Below are 25,290 nucleotides of genomic sequence, written 5' to 3'. Positions count from 1 at the left end.
GTGGAGCTGAGATAGGATACAACCTCGTTGACCGAAAACAAGCCACCTCACATGGCCTTAAAGAAAACCAGTTGTGTTACATAAGCTAATACATTTCACTTTTAATTTGACGATGTATTGCATTGTTGTGATTGTTTTTGATGCAGAGGATTCGTATGATTTGTTCATTATACAATAAGTGTCAGGGGCTGGGTCTGTGACACAGCATATTGAGTTTATTTTTGTATTTGTGATTTCTTATGTTCAGTTGAAAGGATGTTAAGTTCTTGAGTTTTAAGTCTAGTTTAGGTTCTTCTGTGTCTCCTTAGTTATGAGTCTTTCCTGTCTCTATGTGGTCTGTCTTGTCCTCAGTGTTGTACTTTCACTTATCCCTGTGCGTTTGTCTCGCCACGTGTTTTACGTCTCAAGTGTCTAGCTGGTGTTGTCATGTCTACGTTTCTCATTGTTTCCTGTTTTAGTTTTGAAAAGTCTGGTGTTTCCATGTTTCATGTGTTTAGTTTTACTTCCCCCACAGTGTCATTATGTTTATTCCAGTCAGCTGTTTCCCCATGTGTTTCCACTTCCCCTGATCACCTCCTGTGTGTATTTAGTCTGTGTTTTCATTCGGTCTTCGTCAGGTCGTCCGTGTTTCCTCCCACCACGCCGTGTCAGTGCCTGTGTTTCATGATTCTGCTCAGGTCATGTTTATGTTTCATGTTCTTGTTTCTTCCTCATTATAGTTTCTCAGGTCAGAATCTTGTTCATGTCTAATGTCATAGTTATCTCAGTTTAGTTCTCCTAGTTTAGGTTTTAGTTTTAGTTCTCGCCGCTTGTTCGCCTTGCTTTGCTTTCGTATTCATGTTTTTTCAGCCTAACAAACGTTTCGCCTTTTGTTTACACTCAGTTCCGTCTCCTTCCGTGTCTGCACCTGGGTCCTCCTTCTCACTCCCACACAGTCACTTTTATGAAGAATGTGACAATAAGTTATGCAGTGATAGCGCTTTCTGCTTTTTCTAGTGATCTCTGGGTTGCTTTGCATTAGCATCACATGCTTGATGACCTCTGTGATTATAACCCTTCTTTCTTGTTTTCATCCTCTCCTCTCCCCAATGTCTCCTCTCCCCTTTATGTCACTAGGTGAACCTGCAGTGGCCAGAGAGAACAACTGTCTCAATGCTGCTAAGGCCTGCAACCTGAACGACACGTGTAAGAAGTACCGCTCGGCCTACATCAGCCCCTGTACCAGCCGCGTCTCCACAGCTGAAGTCTGCAACAAGAGGAAGTGCCACAAGGCCCTGCGGCAGTTCTTTGACAAGGCAAGGCACTTCTGATACGAGCTTATCAAAAAACAAACAGAAAGAAAAAGAACACACACACTGGAGGTTTTCCAAATGACTGATATCTGATAAAAGCTGAATGTCCAGCACAAAGGACCTGCTTCAAAAGAAAGAACGATTTTGAAGTGCATAAGTTTGAGGGGTTGTCAAACTCACAATAAATAATCATGTGGGTCTTTTTGTTCAGGGTATGCTATTCCAGCGCCAAGCTTTGACATTGATTCAGTCATAAAACACAAAAGATGTTTTTGCTGTCTGTTCCATATTGTGAAAAATGATGTGAAGCATTGTAATTACAACCCAGCTTCTGTGATGCCCCTTTTTGAATAACTTTACTTGGCACTGCTTCTGCAAAGCAACAAGATGAATAAATAGAAATGTTACAGAGAAAGTGTGACATTGTTAATCTTTGTGTGATGTATAATTTTTCTTTATTTTATCATAATAGAGATGTCTTTGCGTAAAGAGCCTTGAGCGTTAGGCTTTTCTTTGTGTTGGAGATTAAAGTATCATTACATTCTCCTATTGTGGTCCGATTGTCATTTGTTACATCTACATTTTCTTTCAACTTGAACGTCAGATTTGATTGATGCTTTATTGAAGCGATGTTAAACCATCTTGCTGCAAATGAGCTGCAGCAAGGTGAGTTTGTACCAATAAATACTGAATAAAGTTAGGAGCAGTTAAAAAAAACAACAACAATCCATCAAAACGAATAGAAAACAGCTACTTCAGACCACATCAAGAAAGAAATCCAGAAAATGTGTCTAAAGGCACAGACGGTACAACATGTAGCCCAGAATAATGCTAAAATATGAGTAATAATGCGGGTCTTAATAAAGGAATTAATTTCTATCCTTAATGTCGTGGTTTCTTTTGCCACACAGGTTCCTCCCAAGCACAGTTACGGCATGCTATTCTGCTCATGCCCGCTCAGCGACCAAACCGCATGCTCTGAAAGGAGACGTCAAACCATCGTTCCTGTCTGCTCGTACGAAGAGAAACAGAAACCCAACTGTCTGGAGCTGCAGGCATCCTGCAAGACCAACTACATCTGCAAGTGAGGAACCCCTTTTTATGTCAATATGGTCAATAAGTACCAGATATACTGTAACTTGGATGCCATGTGATGCCATGGTTTATTTCTGAGATAAATGCTGTGTGCTCTGGATATTAACTGTGTTTTTTAAGCTGGCATTAGATGCAAATCGACGATGTAGGATATGCAGGAAAAGCGATTTGTGATCAACTGTGTAACTAGTTTTCATCATGTGGTAGCATCCTGTGCCTATCAGTCAAAACCATAGGCTAACCATGGCTCTTTTAAGGGTTACCCTTCTGTTTGGTGAGGACGCACTATATATGTGCAAGCTTGGAAAAAAGATCAGTATCATTTTGTGTTTTGGCTCTTTGATGAACAAGGCAGCTGCCTGTACACAGTGCACTGACATACTGTCGTTCCTTATATAGAGAAATGGAACAAAACCTCCAACAGTATAACTAAATAAAAAAACTGTATGTCCTCACTTAGAGGGAAATTTCACCGAAAGTGGCTTGCGGCAAATATGCTTTGACCTCGGCTTTACTCTAATCTTAACTCACAGAGCCTAAAATCGAATTCTTTACAGTGTGCAGACAAGCTTTCTGTCTGCAAATCTGAGGCAAGTCCCCACTTTGTGAAACACATTTGTGCATTAACATGCCCCATAGACACCTCTTTACATTGTGTAGTAGTCAGTGTAGCACCAGCAGTAATAAATTGTCTGCCTTTATGCCTCAAGTCTCAGACTCACACCCACGTACACTGTAGGGTTCCTGCATTAAGAGTCAGAAAAGAGTAATTCAGTGATGGACATCTGACACTGCCCTCACTAGTGTGTGTGTATATGTGGTTATGCAGTCTCCGGAGGCTTGAGCCAGCAGTCTTGTGGGTCTCTGGGATTAAATGGAGGCATTAGGCATCATAAATTAGCTCCATTTGGACTGTGGCCTCAGGTCTCCCTCCCTCTCGCCTCACCCTCTGTCTCTGCTTAACAGCAGGCAGCAGTAGTAAATTTATACTGCAAGTTTCTCTTCTTCCGTCCATCTTTCTCCCAATGGAACTCTCCTATGAAGGACCGAAGATGCCAGAATTTAGTTTATTATACTAAGAATTCAATGTAAATTTTCTGCATTTATTTTTGTATAAGGTAATTTTTTAAAGTGATTACAGAAATATAGAAAGATACTGAATTTGGAGGGTTTTAGGACATTAGTATGGTGGATGCAGAGGAAAAGGATGCATATATAAATACTTTTTTTTTCAAATTCTTTGACTTGTCATTTTATTAATATTGATAAACGTAAATCAAAAACGAAACACAATGAATGGCTGCATTTATTTTTATGTTGTTGTAACATATTTACATATTCAGTCATTTATCTTTTTTTCTTCATTTTTGATTTTGGCAGCTTCAACCCTCCATACACTCAATCCATCACACATATGCTCAGGGCTTGAACAACAGGTCTCACTGCAGCACGGCTTCCTCCCGGTCCATTTGTCAGTTAGCACAGACAGATTAAAGCCATGCATTTCCACAAGTTCCCTCACCATATGTCAGGTGTAGTATGCTGGCTGCTGTTGACAGCTCTCGCCAGGCACTGCTCAGCTCTGCACCAGATTGGTGTGATAAGACGGATCACACTGCAAGTGCAGATACAACCCCATGTCCAAAAAAACTATCCATCCATCCATCCATCCATCCATCCATTCGCTTCCGCTTATCCTTTTCAGGGTCGCGGGGGGCGCTGGAGCCTATCCCAGCTGTCATAGGGCGAAAGGCGGGGTACACCCTGGACAGGTCGCCAGTCTGTCGCAGGGCCAACACACAGGGACAAACAACCATTCACACTCACATTCACTCGCACATTCACACCTAGTGACAATTTGGATTAATCAATTAACCTATCCCCACAAGCTGCATGTCTTTGGACGGTGGGAGGAAGCCGGAGTACCCGGAGAGAACCCACGCAAACACGGGGAGAACATGCAAACTCCACACAGAAAGACCCCGGTCTGATGGTGGAATTGAACTCAGGACCTTCTTGCTGTGCGGCAACAGTGCTAACCACCGTGCCACCGTGCTGCCCAAAAAAACTAACAGGAACAAAAGAGAGAGAGGGAGGAAAAAGGATACACTGCTTTGCAAATCATTTGAACTGTATCTGGATGCGTGAAACTAGTATAAAGAGCATCTTAAATGCTGAAAATGAGAAATACTAAACATGCTCATTTTGAATTTGATGAATACAACCCAGGCTGTCCATCAAGTCCTTGAAAACCTAACATCTCATGTTTGGCATGAACTTGGTCAAACTCACTTATATCACAAAGATCAACTTTACTTGGGCATTGTAATATTCTTCAATGACTTTTTTGTTCCTAGTAAATCAAACAGAACACCACTGAATATATTTCACATTTGATCAAATATTGAACTAAAGACGATCTTTGGTGTCCAGTTTTTAAATTCCTTCGAAGTCACTACAGGTATTAAACAAGTCCTAACAAACACGCACACAAATTAAGCAAGAGTAGTTGGTGGAGACCAATTATTGCACATTCAGCATACCACCTTTGAATTTTATGTGCAGTTTTGGCTATTGTTGTTGCTTTTACTCAGCAACAGTGCAGGAACACAAGCTATGCGAAGCTTTTTACTGACATTTAAAACCATTTAACAGTATTTTACCAAAAAAAAAAAGCATTTGGAAAAAATGTGTCATACTTACTTTAAAAAAATGTACAAAAAATGTGAAAATCTATCCAGTAACATCTGCTGTTTTGTGCAAGTAACTTTTGATTTTCTGACCTGTTCTGACCGTGTTGGGAAATGTCTCAGCTTAGTTTGACGTTTTAACAGTAGTGAGAGGATTTATAGCCGAAACTGCACCAACACACCAAGATGGTTAAAGATGTTTGAGTCTGAAGGTGTTAGCTTTGTGTCAAAGAGCCACTATATCACACGTAATTTCACTTCAAATTGTGAATTCCTTGGGACTACAAACACCATTTCAATTTCACAAACCACTGCACCTGGTGCAAAAGTGTAAACAAACATTTTTGAAGGAGGTAAATGAAACAGAACAGACTGGGCGGAGAATAGTCCGTAGCTTCATTCATTCCAGGATACAAACCAGCCGCAGCATAAAGGGTCATCTTACTGCACTGAAGTCAGCCATTAAGAAGGCTAATTGAATTGAGACAAATGACTTCCAGTGGACACTAATTTCAACCGGGCCTTTTGCTGCTCATTTACAGTCGCATTGGCCGTCTGAACTTATCTGCTGGAGCTATAATCACAAAATAGTTTTTGATCTGTGTGTGTTTTAGGTCACGACTCGCTGACTTCTTTGTCAACTGCCAGCCGGAGCCCCGCTCGCTGTCAGGCTGCCTGAAGGAGAACTATGCAGACTGCCTCCTTGCCTACTCGGGTCTGATTGGTGAGTTCGCTCGATTGTGACCGGTCAGGTTTGACTCGGGATTAACTGCAGTTTCTAAGATCTTGAAATATGAGAATTTGCTTAAGACATTGTTAAAAATGCAACACAGCTTTGACATGAAGAACCAAGCTGTAATTTTTTGTAGCTATCTCACTCACAACGTGGACCAATCCCACTCTTGATTTCTTCCCGACAACAGTTACTGCAACACTCGAGATTTGGTCCTCTCAAGTCGCCAAACCTGACCACGCATACACACACTGTCCACACAGCGCCAATTCATTCTGCCTACTGCAAAACAAAATGGCCTGTTCTGGACTGCAGCCAGCACAAGGGAACAATCCATTGGGGGAGTGAGAAATCACTGACTGAAGCTATTTACTTTCCCTCGCAGAGAGAGAGCCTATTCTTCACTCCACCTTCTCTGCATTCTGCTTCCTGGAGAAACTCCACCAGACTGCGTTTCTCTTGTAGAAAATAAAAATCATCACTGCTAAACATTTATCATCAACACAGCACGATGATGATACCTGATATTTTGAAGGCTTTAAATTTTTATTTTATTTTATTTTTTTAATTGGTAGTTAGCAGCTCATTCAGGGTTGAACAGTTTACAATAAAGCCTTGTTTATGGACCACATTTGTTACTGAAAATAATCAGTGAATCATTCTATCATCTTTCTCCAGGTACTGTCATGACTCCCAACTACCTGCGCTCACCCAAAATCAGTGTCTCTCCCTACTGCGACTGCAGCAACAGCGGCAACAATAAGGATGAGTGTGACAAATTCACTGAGTTCTTCACAGAGAACACCTGCCTACGTAAGTTTTCCTCTTGTGCTGCTCTACTTTGACCAGCTGTTATCTGTTCAATTTTCTTTTTTGACTGTGGATTAGTCTTAGCAGCTCTTCTGAGTTCTGTGTCTGTCTGTTTTCACCTACTCTGCTCTGCTGGTCATATTCTTGTTGTGCACTTTTATCCCTTCCTTTCTTTCCAGTATCTCCTTCTTACCAAATATATCCCATTGCCATGCTTGCATTGTTATCCAGCAGCATAACAGAAAAAAAGCCAGTCATATTGCACCAGAGTGTCTCAATGTGTAGCAGAACTCCTGCTCCAGATCTTTGACAGAAAGAGGCTTTTCCATCTAAACCCTCTTACGCAATGACTATAATTAACAAACCTACTTGAAGTCACACATACGCACACACAGTCGTGTTTTCATATCTTAGTGGGGACATTTAATTGACAAAATGATTTCCCTAGCTGCTGACCCTAACCCTAAGCATCGAAAATGAATGCCTAACACTAACCCTTAGCATAAATGGAACCATAGCCTAATTGTAACCTTGACACTAAAACCACTTTTGGAGTCTTAAAAATGTCTTCAAACTCATGGAGACGGGAAAACTCTCTCGCGCTCTCTCTCTCTCTCTTCCACATACATTCAGTGTAAACACACCTGTTTCTAACCAGATTAATATGGGTCTGTGCACATGTAAGCCAGCCTCACTTTGAGTTTCCTTGTAATCTAAACTGGTTCTGCTCCTTCTGTTTTGATACTACACTCAGTGGCAGTCAGCTGCTTCTTTCCTCCCCAACACAGTTTAAGTGTAATGTGATTCCTAATTGATTCCTCTACGGAGGTCAGGAGACAGGGTCACAGCTGGAAGACAATCTCCCTCAAGGACACCCATGCTGGATGAGCATATGTGCTCACCGAGCAGCTGGAAAATGAAGGCAGTGTGGAACTGTAGACTGCAGTTTCTGTAGCAGCCACTTGAGGTTGGCTCTAAAAGTGAGTACATTTCCACACATTCCCATGTTTAGCCTCCTAGGACCTGGCGTCCACATATATGGACATCACATTTTGGGTTATTTAGCCCAAAATACTCACTTTTGCTCTACAAGGGCCTGATATCCACTTATGAGGACATACTGCCACTGATCTATCGAAATTTTAAACGAATATCCTCATTGTGGCTCTCATTTATCTTAGAAACAAAAATCAGGTTAAAAAGAAAAACCTGGTAATTCTTTGTTTTTACTTTCATCGGGTCCCAATATGCCCAAATATCAAAGAGAAATTAAAAAATGCATGTCGTGGAAGAGTTTGGGTCTTAGGAGGTTAAATACCCATCTTAGCAATATTAAAAAGCACATTTACAGCTGGTTCTAAAATATGGGTTTGGCCTAATGGTGTGTAGATGTTTTTAAAATCCCTCTAGACACTTGAGTTGTGAAAGTGGTTGGTTTTGGATTACAGGTGTCTTGATCCAGGCAGGTGTAGGTGGCAGCTCTCTGCTAGGCTTCCTCTTTCCTGAGCCCGAACCACTTGACCATTCTGTGGTTCCTTTTAGAGCGTTTTAGATGCTGTTGTCACTTTTATGCTTCAGTTTTTGTGAGTGAAATTGTAATATTTCATTGGTTTGCTATTTTGCACTAATTGCCAGATATGTGTGCTTGAGTGTGCCGTCATAGGTATAATGCAACTAACAATAATAGCTTTACTTGGGAACTTGGCATGCAACCCTCTCGTTCAAATGCTATTCCAAAAAACTGACATGGCATGCAGAGGCTTCAAAATGCAGAGTCTTAAACAAATGTTTATCCTCATGGTGTCACCGTATTTCAAGAGAGAGGGAGAGCAAGGCAGGGCAGCATCATAAGGGGAAGCATAACAGCTGACTCAGGAAAGAGGAATGCAGGAACAGACACACAGTGGACTAATAACTCAACAAGAACCAGGAGGGAGCAGAAAACAGGTGAAAACAATCAGGTGAACTTAAAATTGGAAAATGTTTTCATTTAATCAGCAAAGATTTTGATGAGACAGTGTCGCTGCCATCTCCTGCTTTAGTTATAAAGTATGTTTAATGTAGCTTCTGATGTGTGGTAGCTGGTATGACATGGGTTAAGTGTTGATAAAAACAAATCTCCTATTAAAGATTCCAGCTTTTCTTGCGCTCTGGAATTTTACTTTAAGACACTTTTAATTGGCATTTTGGTTTAAATTATGTCGGCAAGCAAAAATCAGTTAAAATTGCAAATTGTTATTTATGTGATTGAAAAAAAAAATTAAACATATCAAAATAAAACTTGGTTGTTGTTTCAGTAATGCGGCCTCTGCATTGCTTATATAGTTCAGAGTAGGTTAAGAACCTATCCCAACTCTAACAGGGCAAGAGGCTGAGTACATCCTGACAAGTAGCCAGTCCATCAGACGGCTGTCATGTCAGCTTTACGATAAGAATGTTGAACTCTATAAATGCTAAACATGGTACTTACTCCCACTGTGTTGTAGATGGTAACCCAGCTCTCATCATCACTGGTGAATGAGCCTCGGTATAAAAGTGGGGTTCCTTTGAAAGAGAAGTGGAGGTTCATTAAAATTCCCATACAAGTACATTTTTCAGGACTATGTCAGTGGCATTTACAAATAGCAGCCATTGTTGACGTGGTCCAGCAGTGCACCAGGAGGATTTGAAAGTTATGTTTCCTGGGCGGAATTGCGTAACTTTATAATCACATCTCATACGCTGCCATTAGCTGTGTTTCTGGTCACAGGGTAGATATTAATTCAATATTTAACTGTCCTTCAGTTCTTTTTCTAATCTCTGCCAACTCCCAGTGAGAATATCTGTCTTATCAGCTGCTGAAGGTCCCTCTGTATTCACCAGCTTGATCCTGATGTACAGTGTAATGTACAGTGTTTTTTGTTTTTTCCTGAAAAAGCCTCGAGTGGCAATTTGAATGAGTTAACACTACTTGCAGCTTCTTTGAAATCTTGTTCACGTTGCTGTGGTACAAGCAGCTTTAACCTGTCACTGGGTGAAAGTTGGTCTGAATGATGAATTAGTTTTGTGCAACATAGCACAGATTGACCACTATCTATTTGCAGCTGTCAAGATGTACAGTCACCTTAATTAAAAATTCAGTATTGGATTGATGAAGCAATCAACCACGAGACCCGTGTGGCAAGCAGTCAATTGGGCAGGGTGTTCATGCGTGGGTGTGTGCTGTAGAAAGTGGTGTGCATTGAAGACAATGAGCTGTAGTCACAATGAGGGGAATGAGTTGGTGCCGGTTGTTCGGCTCTACATGAGCAGAGTGGGTGGTTTGATTTTCCTCTGTCAGAATGGCAGTTAGCAGATGAGAAAACACCAACAAGAGGCAGCCTCGTTTTCACCAACTCTTCGCTCTTTCACGCTCTCATTTGTCTTCTCCTCTTCTATTATCTTTTTCCCCTCCCTCTTCTTGTTTTCTCTACTCCGTTGTCTTTTTACCAGTCAGGGTTAACAAGGTTCCTCTGCTCTAGATAATAAGGGCCGCTGCAGTCGGCGTGCGTGTGTGTGAGTCTGCACCCAGTTAGTGCACGTGGGAGACATGAAACGTATTGTAAGTCTTTGCTTCTGCGTGCTGGCATGATTTTGTGTGTTCAAGTGTCATTGTGAGATTTCCAAGATCAAAGGGGGTTAACGTGGGTTAAAACACACCCTCTATATCTACTATTTGCTTTTATTCACTGGGGAAGTTGAACATAGTTCAAAGTGAGAAGGAATACGCCTCCTCTGACTCTTCATTATTAGTCTCAGTTCTCCCTTTTTCTTCACTGCTCCCTTATTTTTCCCATTACAACCCTTTCTTTTTCCCTTGTTCTCCAGCTCATGCTTCATCCCACTTCTGTCTGCTCATCCCAACTCTTTGTCTCCATCTCCATCCTTTCATGCCCTCCCTCCTTCTGCTCTCATTAGGCTTGCTCAGCAGTAAGTGGAACTGACAACTCTGACGATCTTGACACACACCAGCTACAGGGTCATGGCTAGAAAGTAACTTGAGGAAGGACAAAGACTAGACAAAAAGACAGAAAAGAGGATTTTTTGAGCATTACATTGGTTTGTATCTTTCTAAGCTTCTGACTTCCTTAAATGTGTATGTTTTGTTGTGTGAGCTTTCAGAGTATTGAGGTTGATTATAGCACACACCTCCTTCTGCATTCCTATCCTGTAATTTTTTTATACAGCTTCTCGGTTATTGTGTGACCCACCCCCAGGTTCGGATCCGCTGCTTTAATATTCTCAAGGAGACACTGTAACTTTAATATATTCAAAGCTTTTTTAGTGTAATTCCTCCCTGTTTCCTGCATATGCAAAGGTCACGCCGTCCAACATAATTCTAGTATTACAACAATCCATGTACATGTAAAGTGAGATAAAGTGGTAATGTAGACATCTGCATGAGGCAAACTCATACTACTAACACCAATATCTGCTGCAGTGGGAAGATGATATCATGTTTGTTCTAGTGCACATTGCCGTTTGCATTGATGAAGGTTAAATCATTGTTTGTCCTAGTGTTTTAGAAAGGTTTATTTGAAAGAGATTTGCTACTTAGTGTATATAAAAAGGCTTCCGGTTTAATTTGACTCATTCATTTGGATACTGGAGTTATGCACGTGGCTGTTTGCTGTTTACTAGTCATCAGTTCTGCCTGTTTGAGTCACTGAACTGGACGTCTTGTGTTTGTGGTTTTAGTCGTTTTTTATTAATGAAGTTATATCAGGTATAATATGGTTTTCTGTGTGGTGTAGCCCAGCGGTCCCCAACCCCCGGGCCTCGGACCGGTACCGGTCCGTGAGTCGTTTGGTACCGGGCCGTGAGAGTTGAGGCTCAGGTGTGAAATGTATAGTTTTTATCGGTTTTCAGCGTTATTTTGTTATCGTTTTTATCATTAACTTGGTTTTCCTGGGTCTTTTCACGTGTGTTATGAATAAATCTTCTTTTTTCGGTACCGGTACTAGTTTTATTTTGTTGTATTCATCCGCGACACCTTAAAGGCCGGTCCGTGAAAATATTGTCGGGCATAAACCGGTCCGTGGCACAAAAAAGGTTGGAGACCGCTGGTGTAGCCCACTCAAAAAGTCTGTGAATTTCTTTTTGATTAACCTGTTTAGTTTGTTACTTTGCACTAATTGGCAGACATGCTTAACAACCCTGCTTTCTAGCTTTAGCTGATAATTTAACGCTCTACGTTCTCACTGCTGCCATTTTTCTTTTCAGAAAAACAGCATGGGTGCATATTAAAGGCTGATGCTGAAACTTTAGAATGTGGAGTCCAAAACCAGCGGGTGACATCAAACTGGCCACATAAATCTCATACAGTCAACAGTATCTGAAAACTAATGTACTGAATATATTTTGTTTGGTATGCCACAGAGTCATTTTTATGTATCCTGAGTAAATAGTAGCAGGACTTCCATTAGCTCTGTATCAAATGTGTTGAGGAAAGCCAAAGGCTCAGTGTCTTTAGGTTTATTATGCAAATATGCTCAAGGATTGATGCTTTGCCCTTAACATAATACTTTCTCTTCTTGAAGTTTAATCTGTAGGAAGTGAAGTGAAACCATAGAAATTGTGTGGTAGTGTGTGAACGTCAGAGGTACGAGTGTGAACTTGCCCAGTGTCACCTTAGTGAATAATATGCTCATGTTGGTTAGTGTGCTGATGACATTTTCACTCACAATGAAAGCTACACATGCTATTTTACATAAGTACAAAAAGGTTTAGTTTTTCATTCAAGATAAGAAGATCAAATATTGATTAACTGCTATTTTGCAAATGCTGGTAAGCAAACAGCTCTGATGCTTAAAATGTGGTATTTTGCAAAAATAATTTGCATAACACCTAGCTGTATTTGCATTTATAATGTTTTAGAGAAGATTAGCTTGTATTTTGTTTTTCAGTTTTGGTTGTTGTCTAATTTTGAGAATGGGAACTATTATCCTCATTGCCAACTCACGAGAGTGACTTTGCATGATGCACACATCAAAATCATCATTGGTTTCTTTTCCTTGTGCAGCCACTCACTTGATCTTCTGACTGAAAGAAACTGTTTTAGTGCTACTTTTGCACTAATGTTTAAAATGACTATAGTATGAAATTCTGCTCTTAGTGTGATTTTAAAATGGAAAAAAAAAACTCGAATCCTTAGTATTTGGCTTATACACATACTGACCTCAATATTTAAAACTGTGGTCATGTTTAATATGCGCATCCACTGTTGTAACTGTAGATATATTTACAGATATTTGTATGTGAGCTCTTCCAACAGAAACTAAGGAAATATCAATAATCCTTTTTTTAATCTCTGAACAAAGTTTTTATTTCTTTCTACAATAGCATGCTGAATAATTAGTCAAAGACGTCACCTTGCCAAAAACACTTCAAATGAGTGGAAATGTCAGAGAGGAGCCAGGAAAAAACACAGGTTCCAAAACATTGTATATCTAAAAATAAGGAGTGGAGTGAGCACACATGCAGGTCTGATGTCCTGTGCCTTAATTTGACATGTAACCTGTTTTTCACGCACGCTCACTGTGCTGCGAGTGTGTTTTGTAATTAGGCCTTAGGTGAGGAGACAGACAGAAGAGACAAAAAAGAGCCCATCAACACCTCCAATATCCCCATCAGCCTTCTGCTGTCTCGACACAAAGCTACCAGCTACGCAATCGCATACACACACATCGGCGAAAAATTAAATATTCACGTGCTTGAGCAGAGCCGCACGCATCAGGGCTGCAGGATATTGACAAAAATTACTTGTTTTGTGCTGAATATTGCATCTCCAAAAATTAATGCCAGCCAATTTCTTCAGCTACCGCATCTCTTGTGAAATGTTAAACAAATATGTTGAGGGAATAATATTTTGCATTGTCACTGTCAAAATGAAAGGTACACACAGAAAAGGCATGTCTATTGTTATAGCTAATAATAAATAAAACACAATCATAGCCTTTTTTTTTTTCTGCCATTATATGTGATTTCTACACTGATAAAACTAAACTAAACAAAAAAGTAGTTTTGTTTAAGTTGTGCCAAATCACAACAACGACCTTCACAATAAAGTTCTATAGAATCTACATTAATGAAAACATTATGCTGTTTGTCTGTGTCAGAGATCTTTCTCTTACCAGAGCTCACTTTGGCAAGGCACATCAAGTGAAGAAGCCTCTGGGTTTGCTTAGTTCGAGATTACTAGTCACATTTATTAAATCTGCAGACTGGAACTAACTCAAAGGTTCTTTCTAGGTCATGGGGAGTTCAATTGGAAATCAGTTTCTCAGGAGGAAGGAAAGGAAAGACCAGAGGAGCGGAAGATCGTGATTTGTTCAGTGGCTTCAAAGAAACTCTGTTTAAATCTAAGTCATTTATCTTTCACCATTTTCTTTACATGGACTATTCAAACAGATCAGAACAAAATCTGATTGCATAAAATTCCATAAAATATCCTTAAAATCCAGACTTTTCTAATGCATGTAGCCAGAGGTAAACATTTTGAGAACATTATCACCTTCTGAGATGCCAGGCACACACCGAGGATCCCATCATTCCTCTTGCACAAGAAAACGAGTAGATTTGGGTCAGCAGGAATTAGGGGACGCTGTCTTGCTGTGTTCAGAAAAGACTACGAGGATTGTTTCTCTCAGATCTGATATCAGCCATTCTTCAGTTTTCACAAATTAATTTTGCTAACACGGCTGCTGGTACTCCTTTGGTCCTGCAAAGAAACAACCGGTCTAAAGGATGCCACTCTACAAAGGCCTGGAATTGAATCAGCAAATTTACAGGTCTGCAGGCTGAAACAGGTTCACTTGGTTTTTAGATCCTCCTTTAAACTGGTTATGGATGTGTGTCCATATTCTCTTTAATGGAGTGAATGTTTCCTGAACTACTGGAGAAAATAAAGCCTCATTTTCTCCAGAAGCAACAACATAGACTGGTGTCAGCATCATATTCAGATACAAGGCAAATCACCAGGCATATATGTATTAGTCAGTATGAGCTTTCTTACTATAATACAAAAAAATCTGTCTTTATGTATGTATGCTTATTTCTCCTCAAACCCCTGCTACACCATCTGTAGCTCAGCAACTAAATGTCATTATACTAATTTTTTATCATTTTTATGTTCAAAGTAACAACATTACTGTGTGTTACATTACATCATTTCACAAATGAACTTATCAAGTCCAGCTGGGTGTATTTAAGGACTTTATGCAAAGTTTTTAATGTCAAACGTTGACTGATCTTTTTAATGTATTTAATGCATTGCAAGTTATTGCAGGTGCAGGTTAATGACATGTTATACCTTAAGGTACATGAATCTGCAACCATGAATCTGCTTTTACTCTCAAATATAGATCTTTTATCATTAATGAATTATGATGGATCTTTTTTAATACAGATATATCTCAATAAGAGCTAGAAAAGACTGATAGGTTATTCTGCTAATAAAACACATTTTATTTTAAACTTAATTGCAGCACTTTATTTTAGCTCCCCTCTAAAAGCAACACTGCGTTTCTGCATTGATGCTCTATGTAGGCAATCAATTTTAAACACAGATTATAGTAATAATTTACACTAATATTTATATAAATTTGTCTCACAACTGCGTTTTTAATTTTTGACGTTGGATTTGTCAAAGAAAATTGCGGAAACCAACAAACCTGAACATGCAATATGAAAATACTGCATGCTGTTCATCATACCGACATAATCACGTGTCTTTGCACATGTAAGTATGAATATTTGAGTGGGGTTAAAGAGCAGTTATGCAGATCAGCTCTTCCTTCCTTTACCACAGTTTTCAGGGTCATAATTCACTGTTGGAGGGAAGAATATCATTACGTTCAAACAGCAGCTCTGTAAGGCTCAGCTTCCCTCTGATGTGTGTGTATATGCATGTGTGTGTGTTTTACATCAAAGCCATAGAAGGCTATTAATAGGGTTGCTAATGGACTCTAATGGTAAATAGCCACATCAGCACTCAGGTTTTTGACGGTGTGGTGAATTTATAATGGAGGGAAGTGATAACAAAACTTAAGTACCCACTAACTCTCCTATAATTGTGGTTTGGGCAAAATACAGTTTTACTTTTAACACGGGGATTATCGTGCATTTGAGCCATGAAATAACTTAACTTACCTGGATTTGGTTTTCTGGACAGGAAACCTATAATCATTTCTTTTCTTCCCTTTGTAGGTAACGCCATCCAGGCCTTCGGGAATGGAACTGATGTCGGGGTGTGGCAGCCCATGTCCCCCGTCCAGACCACCACCTCCATCACCACCCCCTACCAAAGAAACCGTGAACGCAACCCCAACACCATTGACAACCACATTAACACAGACCCTGCAATCTATCACTTCTGCGGCAGCCTACAGGTGGGTCACACACGCAGGTTAGCTTGACCAGATGTCCCACATATCCAGCCAATCTCCAACATTTTTTATTGTGTCTAGTTTTCAAAGATCAACACTGCAGGAGCGGTACTATTTTTTTTTTTTTTAGTCTGGGTTTATCCAGTGGCTTTGAAGATGGCAGGGAAGGCTGTCATCCTGCAGGTCAACCTGTCATCATCTTTTGCCTCCAATGCTGCCCCTCAAAAATTGCAAACTACCACAAAGCGAGCCGGCATGGAGTTTTCAGGGGGATTTTATAGAGGCTATCACAAAGAAAATTAAATAGCACTATAAGAAGGAAAAAAATGACTGCTGAAGTCTGTAAGAAAATGATTCTCAGACCTTTTTTTTCCCTTTTTCCCGGTGTTATTTCTCAGTTAGACACCATATGACACCATACATGTGAGTCTCACATTTGAGGTTATACATATCAAGATTGAAACCCTCCTTCAGCATGCCCCAAATTTATTTTTGCTGGATTCTAGTCAATGTAGCACAGGTGCAAGATAGTTTTACTTTGTAAAAAAGGATTTTTTTTTTCTAAAAGGTATTAAAGTTTCCTTCTTTTTTATCTGACCTGATAATCTGCAACTCTTTGGTAAATGTCATTTCTCTCTCTCTAATTAATATTCTAAAAAGAATAATCTTATATAACTTTGGTTCATAGTATTCTCCTCATTGTCGTGTGAAGACCACCCCCCTAGATCCATGAGTACTGTAGTACAAATAAATGTGGGGTGTTGTCCTTACTGCCAAATAGACTGAGAATACCAGCTAACATCTGCAGCTTTACTCAACATTACGATTCTTTTAATTGTCATATTGCCAGGTTGGTAGTAAAAAGTTGCCGATGGGGATATGGAGGGAGATTTTCCTCTTAGGTCAAATCAGAGATTATATTGTATTAAGTGGACAGGAATATTTTCTCTAGTGGGATTATTCATGTTTACCCCCTATGTAGATTTCTAGGCGTGCCCCTTCATTAACTGACACACTCATGTGTGTATCTATGCATTTATCCACATATTCCCTAATTTGGCCTGTAAGGCTCTGAAACTGTCAGTCTGTCCTTTGGAGCAGCTTCTTCTGCACTACAGGAACAACAGTTATCTGGCTGACTAAATGGAGGGATCAGTCCTGAACACTGGTGACGGGCTCTTCCTGGGTCAGGGAGGAAATGAGGATAACACTGTGATTACCAGCAGAGAGATGACAGAGCCTCAGAGGGCCATTTCACATATAACGATACCACAACCCAATGCAGCAGCATGCAACTGTTAAAGTTATTGTTTACAGGCACTTTCACCTTAATCGTTTCTTTTTGTGAATAGAAATCTTAACTGTAAACACCATGTTTTATCCTTATCTTATATTTGCACATGATGTGCCTGTTTCGGCCGTTTCTGAATAGTTTTGGTTTCGTCTTTGTAATACCGCTAAAAATCCACAGTCAGCAAATTTTAAAGAGGATAAACTCCACTTAACAAAATTAGCTTCGTTTTTAAAAACCCAGCCTTTGAACCCAGCCTTTCATAAATTGATTTTTTTTTCTTTTCTGCTGTTTGAGAGAAACTGAACAATTGCTAGACAATTATTAACATTGTTTTTTAGACTGTTTATTTCCACATTCAGTGGACACACACAACATTACGATTCACTGGGAGACGTGTTTCTGGCCACCTGTAACTGGGACTCCCAAAAGCTCTCAGTCCTGGTGCTACTGGATCTAAGCGCAGCCTTTGATACAGTAGACCACGCTATTCTTTTAAACAGACTGAAACACATGGTGGGCCTCTCTGGTGCTGTACACAACTGGTTCACTTCATATCTCTCTGACAGAACTTTTATGGTGAGTATGGATACATGCTCCTCTAAGATCCATAGAATGACATGTGGTGTGCCTCAAGGGTCGGTTCTAGGCCCTGTACTTTTTAATTTGTATATGCTGCCTCTCGGCAGTGTCATCAGGAGGCATGGAGTGAACTTCCACAGTTACGCTGATGACACGCAGCTGTACATCTCCGTGTCTCCTGATGACACCAGACCAATGGATGCCCTTTTTAACTGTATCTTGGATATAAGATCTTGGATGGCAGAAAACTTTTTACAGCTTAACCAGGACAAAACTGAAGTTTTAATTGTCGGTCCTGAGGCTCAGAGAGAGAAACTCTTGTCTAAATTAGAGGCATTTTCACTATGTCCTTCGCTACAAGTGAAAAACCTGGGTGTTATTTTTGACTCTGAGCTTGGTTTTATCCCACATGTTAAACATGTAACCAAAATTGGATTTTATCATCTAAAAAATATAGCCAGAGTCCGCCCTATTCTCTCTCGGGCCAACACGGAGATGCTGATGCATGCTTTTATTACCAGTCGCATTGATTACTGTAATGCCCTGCTCTCTGGTCTTCCTAAGAAGAATATTTCAACTTTACAACTCTTGCAAAACTCGGCAGCTCGTGTGCTGACGAAGACCAGAGGGCGGGCCCACATTACACCGGTTTTAGAATCGCTGCACTGGCTCCCCGTGTGTTTCAGGATCGATTTTAAAGTTCTTTTATTGGTTTTTAAATGTCTTAATGGTCTTGGGCCTTCTTATCTCTCAGATCTGCTTTTACCATACGAACCCTCGCGGACCCTGAGGTCCTCTGGTACTGGCCTTTTGATTGTCCCTAAAGTCAGGACACATACTCACGGAGAGGCAGCTTTTCAGTGGTATGGTCTTCGTCTGTGGAACAGCCTGCCGGAGGAGCTCAGGGCCGCAGAGAACGTACATGTTTTTAAGAACAGGCTCAAGACCCACCTTTTTAATTTAGCTTTTACTTAGCGTTTATTTATTTTTTATGCTTATTTATTCTATCCTGTTATTCTATTATTAATTTAGGATTTACCTAATATTTTTTGATTTTATTCTTATTCATTTTTTAATCTTCTTACTCTATTTATATTTATATTTATATTGTATCCTGTTCTTATTTATTTTATCATTTTACCCTGTATATATCGTATTGCGTCATATCTCCAGTGTTTCCTCGGAGGGCGCTCTCTGCACCGGGGCTGTTATTGACCGTGGCTGCTGGGTCTCTGGGGTCCTCTCAGCCTGGTTGGGGGGCTCCTTTGCCTCCCTCCTGCTGTGTGCCCAGCCCGGAGGCTGCGGTCTGTGACCGGCTCCCGGTGCAGACGGCTCCCTGTTATAATGTTTCCTCACTTGGCTCATGCGAGCCCAGCCCAATTTTTACTCTTTAAGTGTGCGCGTGTGTGTATGTGTGTGTGGGTGGGGGTGGGGGGATATATGTGTATTGAGAGTGTGGGGAGTGAGTTGGAGGGTGGGGTGGGCTGCTTTTAACTATGTAAAGCACTTTGTGCTACATTTTTTCTGTATGAAAAGTGCTTTATAAATAAAGATTGATTGATTGATTGATTGATTGATTGATAGATAAATTTAAGCCTCCTTTGAGATCCTCCATCTTCTGAGGGAAATGACTGGGTCTTTAGCGATTTAAGTCAGCACTTTGGTTGCAGTTTGGTGCCGAGTTTATTGCAGCTTTTACTGCTGCTTTTTCTAGAAACCTGTTTGATGGGTGTAGTAAGAGTGCACCACAGTAGTAAAGCTGAGGGTTTTAAACCCACGACAAACCGGCCAAAATAAAGAGTGATAACATAAGATCTATGTAGCCTTGTCATTTGAAATCACCTATTTCTTTTTAGAAACAAAATCGATTATTTATGTTACTAATCCATTTAATCAACCAGTTATGGAGTTCAGAGTCACGGGGGACTCTGAACCCGTGACTGTTCAGCGTTATAGAGTCAGGGCAGGGTACGTCCTGGACAGGTTGCCAGTCTATCACATGGCTGATAAAGCAAGACTGACAAACATTCATTACTTATTAACATCTTCAGCCAATTTAGAATTTAATTAACCTACCAAACATGTTTTATTTAAATATTTAAAATATTAATTAGCACAACACTGAAGCCAGAGCTGCATTAATCATGGAAAACTGGGCACCTGACTGAAGGCAGAACAACTGTGACATTAAAAATTCATTAATAAAAGTAATAATTATGAAAATTTACCATTTTTTGCTTTTAGCTAGTTTTACTTTTAGTTCTGTGTATATTTTCTATGTTTAATCTTTTTGATTTTTATGAAACTACAGACGCACATTTAGACAAACTATGACTGACTGCATGAAGGAAGTTGAGCAAGTTGCAAAGTGGCGTGCAGATGCACAAATAGCATGCCATTTATAAAATCGGCCAGTTGCTTGGTGATCTGATGTGGGCTGGCATTACAGTGATGTACCAGAATGACAAAGGATGACTTTGCAAACCTGGCTTACATACCATTGTGCTCAAAGTCCTACAAAGGTCTGCTGTATGTATATCAGAGGTTAGAAGGTGAAAAAGTCTGCTAAGAGCTAAACCTGACACTGAACAACACTTGTTGCTGCAGGACAAATCAGTAGTGGCTGCTTTCAGTGATGTAGAGAAGAATCAACCAGTAATGTGGTTCTGAGGTGATGTTACCGAGCGCCACACCAACACTTCAAAGTGTCTTAGTAGCAATGTAGCTGGCTATGCTGGGCCGTTCTCCACATTACTTACTCAGTATGAGAATAGCATAGCTTTTAATCTATGTGAAAGTGATAGCTGCAACATATAATATGTATGTGGGTGAGGAAGGTTGTACTGTATGCACGTAGGCACAGACAGTATAAGCAGCCATGAAGCCCTGCAAGTTAAGTTAACAGACAGATATTCTAGATAGATGCAATTACACACTCAAGCCTGTTCACACAAATCCACACAAAGGCAAGCGCACTCACACAAACACCCAGTCTGCACTGATAATGAGCTTTGGTAGTGTACTGATGCGTGTGTGCTGTTGGCACTGCTCTGATACCACGTCAAATACAAGTTAATGAGAGAGTTGTTGTGTCCGTGTGTGTGTGTGTGTGTGTGTGTGTGTGTGTGTGGTATATTCGAGTGCTGTTGCATGTATGTGTGTGATTTTTTTTTTTTTTTTTTTTTTTTTTTTTTTTAAATGTGTGTGTGTATGTAAGCATCAATGCGGACGATGCTGTTGAAATGACACACTCGGGGGACAGGCCTGTCAAGAAAACTCACTCTACTCTCCTCACTGATCTCTCTCCTGTACAAACACACACACAGACGCACAAACATGCAGAACAATCACCATTAAACACTGACTCAAAACCTTTCCAGTTTCAGCCAGTGAGAATCTGGCAGATCTGAAGTGCATTTACCCCGGCTTGAAAGACGAAAAAAATTAAAGTGGAGAGAAAAAATGTTGAAGGTGTTAAAAGCTGAAAGCTCCTCACCTCCCAGTGAGATCTATATTTTTAGGGGCTGGAGAATAACCAGCCTGAGACCTTTCAAATTATCAGTGTCTATAAATCGAACTTGGCTCCTTTATAAAATGTTCAAACATGTGGCTGAACAGTGTTTTTCTCAAGCTGCCAGCTGAATTAGAAGAGACCCAGCTTCCTTTTTCTTGTCTTCGTTTCTTGTGCTGGAGAGGGTACTTTCCTCTCTGTTTAATTTCCCCACTGTGTGTCTTTGTTTTGGCGGTAATGTGAAGACGCTTTCATCCTCTTTAGTTTTTACAGGAAATTAAGATACTAGAATTGCCGCGTTTCTTCTTTCCTCACACAAAAGGGCTAAAATTTACACACATGTTCAGAGAAACACATACACATAAATGTGTGCAGATCAGCACACATTTAAAAACCGCAGGGCTTTGTCAGCCTGATTTCTCTTTTTTTCTTTTTTGTTGTTATAAATATAGTTGACTCCAAAGCAGACAGGAAGTACCCTGGACAAATATGGAAATGTTCTACATGCTAATGTGACTTTTCCAAACAGGGAAGTAAATCAGAAAAACAAAACAAAGAACAGCGATGTGTATTTGAATTCACTGACCTCCACCCATGCACATATTTGTTAACGGACTTGATGTCTTTGTAAAAGAAGACGAAAACTCTAAATGGCTCAAAAGTCCAAGAGGAAGCTAAGGCAATAAATGTGTTTCAATTGCTATGTTTGTCAGTTTTAAATCACAATTATTATTACATTACACTTTTAACATCACCAGAAAATCTTATAAAGACACGAATGACTAATATTCACAGTTGCAACAATGCAAATCTTACAAATATCTGCATCTAAATTGCTGAATTTGTTAGTCATCATGAAGATGTTGCAATCATAAAAGCAATAAAGTGGCAGATGGAAGCCTACATCTATGTGCGATGTAAGGTTCACATTCACATGATTAAGCTTTTCCAACGTTTTGCAGCGAAACACTCGGTGCCCTCGGGATTCGAAACTTCAGCAACAAGCTGTAAAACTTTATCGTCTCTTTCAGTGATGAGACGGGGAAACGTTTAGCACAATGGCGGTAAACACAGATGGGCCTTAATCAGGAAACACAACCCCACAATGACTAAGCAAGTTGTGCTTAGTCATTGTGTTGTTATTTTTTCCTTGACAATGCTTTAAAATCTCAGCTTGTTCTGCTGTTTGGGTCGTTGTGCAGAGGCCTGCAAATACACCATGATTTATAGACATCATTCCACCCAACCCTTTTTTTTTCCACTTTAGCGCTGAAGCATGGGTATAATAACAAAATACACATTCTCACTTTCTATAATACTATGCCTGCTACATTCTGTGCGTCCCTATTTTTGGCCTGAATTCACTATACTGTATACAGGAGCCATTTATTATGCTGTCACACCTACTTCCTGTATACACACAGGCGTTTCACTTACAGCATCCATCCTCAATACATATATTCAGTGTGCAGGTCATTAGAAGAAAAGAGAAAAATAAAGTTTCTTTTCTTGGAGGTAGAAAAGAAAAACAGGTAGCAAACTCATAACCAGCTGCTTAATTCACCAAATGCACAACAAAAATACAAGATGTTCACATGCTGATTACAAGGTCTACTCTGCCAATCAGTAAATCAGCTCATGGTGGGCTTGCAATCAGCAAAAGTGGTAATCACTTCTAATCTGTTTAGAAATTTGCCTGAAGAGCTTAGACCCAGAGGACATGATTGTCACGATGTTATATATGTTTCTTTTTTTCCATTGCTGCTCTTTTTTTCCATTATATATTTTTTTCATGTACTGTGCCGAGTAACGCTGAATTCAACACAGTTAAATATGTTCTTTTGTATTCCCTGTTCACAGTTATCTCGTGCAAAGTGAACTCAGAGGTTTTGATGTATGTTCCAACGCTGGTTGCGGCGCATTAGTTTCTGTTCTATTTGAATTTTGGATTCTAGACTTCAAACTCCCAGTCTTTGGATGTTTGCTGACTTTTTGTTCTGTTTTCTGTCAAGATGATGCCACAATAACCTTCAGTAATGTTACGTTCTGGGCTCTGGTGGTTAACTTCAACACTGAAACCACAGTTGTCATAATGAAGCTGCTTCTTTACTTTAAAGATGATCTCTTAGATATGACAAAAGTTATTTCCAGTTAAACCGACCGTCCCTTTTGATCAGGACTGTATTTTGTATGTTTTTGTATGATTGAAATACCAGCTAGAGATGTAAAAAGCAATTTCTAGTTTAGTACCTTTGCCTTATGTGATTGTATGATATATTGTTAGATATAATCAACACTGTTTAACAAAATACAAATACATTTCTACATTTTTTCCTAAATAAAAAATGAAAGACACTAATATTAGCTGACACACAGTTATTAAGTAGTAATTAAGTAACCCAGCAAGCATTTTGTTGAAAAACTGGATGGTCATGGTTGGCTGAGCTCAACCACAGAGTTGCATTCTGCATCACAGAGCATTTCTGCGTTTGGTATGATATCTACGTATGCTGTAATTTTAATAGTACTCTCGTAATAATCATGAAAAAAAGTTAAGCCTTCAAATTATCCGTCATGGTTGTCATCACAGAACAGTCCCTAACCTTCATTTACGCACATGGTGAAAGCGTTTGTGTGTGCGTGTGACAGACTGGGACTCAAAGGCAGTGTATTTGAGTGTGTGACAGCTGCTGAATGATAAATCTGAGATCAAATCAGAGTGGGGGTTTGACTGTCCCCCTGCGCTCACTCTCGTTCTTCTTGTGTAAATATCAGAGGCTTTAAAAGTTTAACAGGCTCTCAGCGTAAACTCTGCAAGGTTACTGTAGATTTTTCCAATTCAGCTTCAGGTTCCAATCTGTTTTTATGATCAGAGCAGCACCGAGCTTTCATAAATGCACAGAATGAATGTGATAGTTGTTTGAAGTTTAGTCACAGTCACAGTGTTTGAACACCGATCCGTGTGTTTTCACCTGTTGTGAAAACACATTGACAGAATATTTTCAGTCTAATTAAAATTATATTGCTGCATTGATTGTTGAACAAAGCAAATGAATTGCTTCTGATTCTCTGCTGACAGTCTCTGTTTTGTGATGTAACATGCACACTTCAGACTCTCAACCTTGAAACTTCAGTAACGTATAACCCGACTGCCATTTGCAGATATAAGCTTGATTGTAGGTTGAGATGTTTGATTGTATCCTTCTGTTGCAGGCTCAGAAATCGCAGTCAAACTCGAGTGCCGATGGCGTCATCTGTGTGGTAAGTTCAATGTCGGTGAATGTTGTACTACAAATCTATTGTATAAAGTGAAGAATAAGCATAAGCTGAATGTCTAGCACATGAAGAGCAACTATGTGTTTTGAGTAAGGTTAGAGATGTATTTAAGTAAACCTTTTACGGTTAAAAAGGCATCTACAAAACAACAAAATGTAGACCTTCTGATAAGAGTTATACCAAAACCTTGACATTAAAGTAAAAGTTAATAACTAGAGTGGAAAGCATCCATCTAAAGTATGTTTCACAGCTCTGCAAGTATCTATCCACAGCACGCTGTCCCTGACAGGCAAAGTAACTAACATTGATAATCTCGTTATAATTTAATGATTCTGCTAGGGAAACGTGTTCCTGGTATACATGTGGGTGTTACTGTGACACATACCACCCAAATAAATAATATCACACTTGTTCACATGATCATAAGGTCTTCACCCAGCCCTGAGTCCAAATTAGTATCCCACAATATGTGTGAGGTATTCTCCTCCTCACTCATTTTAAAGTAACAGAAACAGAAGATGTGCTGCCAACATCCCCGCATCTACACCACAGCACACTAAGAAAACTCACCATAAAGGTCTTGTATCTATCTCCGAAGCGTCAGGG

The 25,290-nt window shown here is 39.9% G+C and overlaps 1 protein-coding gene across 2 annotated transcripts in view; it reads left to right on the top strand.

The window, feature by feature from the left end:
* The window catches only part of gfra1a (gdnf family receptor alpha 1a), a 102,086-nt gene that overhangs the window by 75,115 nt on the left and 1,681 nt on the right, over positions 1-25,290 (top strand). For both annotated transcript variants that reach the window (XM_080868542.1, XM_080868543.1), the window contains 6 exons: positions 1,117-1,295; positions 2,204-2,376; positions 5,692-5,801; positions 6,489-6,623; positions 15,846-16,027; positions 24,622-24,669. In XM_080868542.1, coding sequence (XP_080724668.1) covers positions 1,117-1,295; positions 2,204-2,376; positions 5,692-5,801; positions 6,489-6,623; positions 15,846-16,027; positions 24,622-24,669 — 827 coding nt within the window. The remainder of the gene's footprint in view (positions 1-1,116; positions 1,296-2,203; positions 2,377-5,691; positions 5,802-6,488; positions 6,624-15,845; positions 16,028-24,621; positions 24,670-25,290) is intronic.

This window comes from Rhamphochromis sp. 'chilingali' (genome assembly GCF_963969265.1).
Source record: "Rhamphochromis sp. 'chilingali' genome assembly, chromosome: 20".
Lineage (NCBI taxonomy): Eukaryota > Metazoa > Chordata > Actinopteri > Cichliformes > Cichlidae > Rhamphochromis > Rhamphochromis sp. 'chilingali'.
This window is presented reverse-complemented; position numbering and strand designations above follow the sequence as displayed.